General features: G+C 30.5%; 1 protein-coding gene across 1 annotated transcript; it reads left to right on the top strand.

The window, feature by feature from the left end:
* Positions 1–30: 30 nt before the first annotated feature.
* On the top strand, positions 31–866 carry LOC122268614 (ciliary microtubule associated protein 1B-like; the record flags this gene model as incomplete). Its single annotated transcript, XM_043038607.2, has 3 exons — positions 31–148; positions 504–611; positions 711–866. Coding segments are annotated over 3 exons (351 nt in total), but the record flags the coding sequence as incomplete, so codon positions are not given.
* Positions 867–914: the final 48 nt, after the last annotated feature.

Consider the following 914-nt stretch of genomic DNA (forward strand, 5'->3'; position numbering starts at 1 on the left):
TTAATTTTTTTTTACTAATCCTTAATTTTTAATCTCACAGCTCCGGGTGCTTACGATCCAGAGAAAAGTATCAAAGTAGTATTAGATTCAACGCCAAAATATACATTTGGATCGAAACACAAAGAACCCAAACCAGACGACCTACCAGGCAAGTTCTGTCTTGTTTTGGATGGTTTCATTTGTTTAAAACATATAAAATACACTGAGATTCAAACACTTTGAGATTGATTTTTCGGTAAACAACACATTTTGTCACTTAACAGTAAACAGCATATTTTGATGACGGCTGTTCGCTTTTTCGAGTTTAATCACTTTTTAAACTTTAATAAAGTAATAAAATAATTCAAATTTATTAAATTCGTTTTAAAAATGAAAATATCATTAAAGCATGATAAAATAAACGGTTTTATGTAAAGTAAGTAAACCGTTCTCTCGATTTTTTTTGTCTGACTCATGTTATTAACAATCAAACATTTGTATAAAAATTAATGTTTAACATGCAGCTCCTGGTGCATATGACCCAGATAAAAGCATCAAAGTATTACTAGATTCCACTCCCAAATATACATTTGGAGCAAAACGTAAAGAACCAAAACCAGATAATATACCAGGCGAGTATATTTTTAGTAACGCAAAATTTAATTTAAATCTCCATAAATCAAATAATAGTTAACTTTTATTAATAAGTATTAATATTATTCTTCGTACAGCTCCAGGAGCTTACGATCCCGAAAAAGCCATGAAAACAGTTCTTGATTCCACACCTAAATACACTTTTGGAGTGAAACATAAAGAACATAAACCTGATGACATACCAGGCAAGTGTACTCAATAAACTTCCTTGATTAGGAAAACAATGACGCGAAACAATTGCGCGTCTCGTTTTACGTGTTAAGAATGTACATATATATATA

The sequence above is a fragment of the Parasteatoda tepidariorum genome, unplaced genomic scaffold (genome assembly GCF_043381705.1).
Source record: "Parasteatoda tepidariorum isolate YZ-2023 unplaced genomic scaffold, CAS_Ptep_4.0 HiC_scaffold_35506, whole genome shotgun sequence".
NCBI lineage: Eukaryota > Metazoa > Arthropoda > Arachnida > Araneae > Theridiidae > Parasteatoda > Parasteatoda tepidariorum.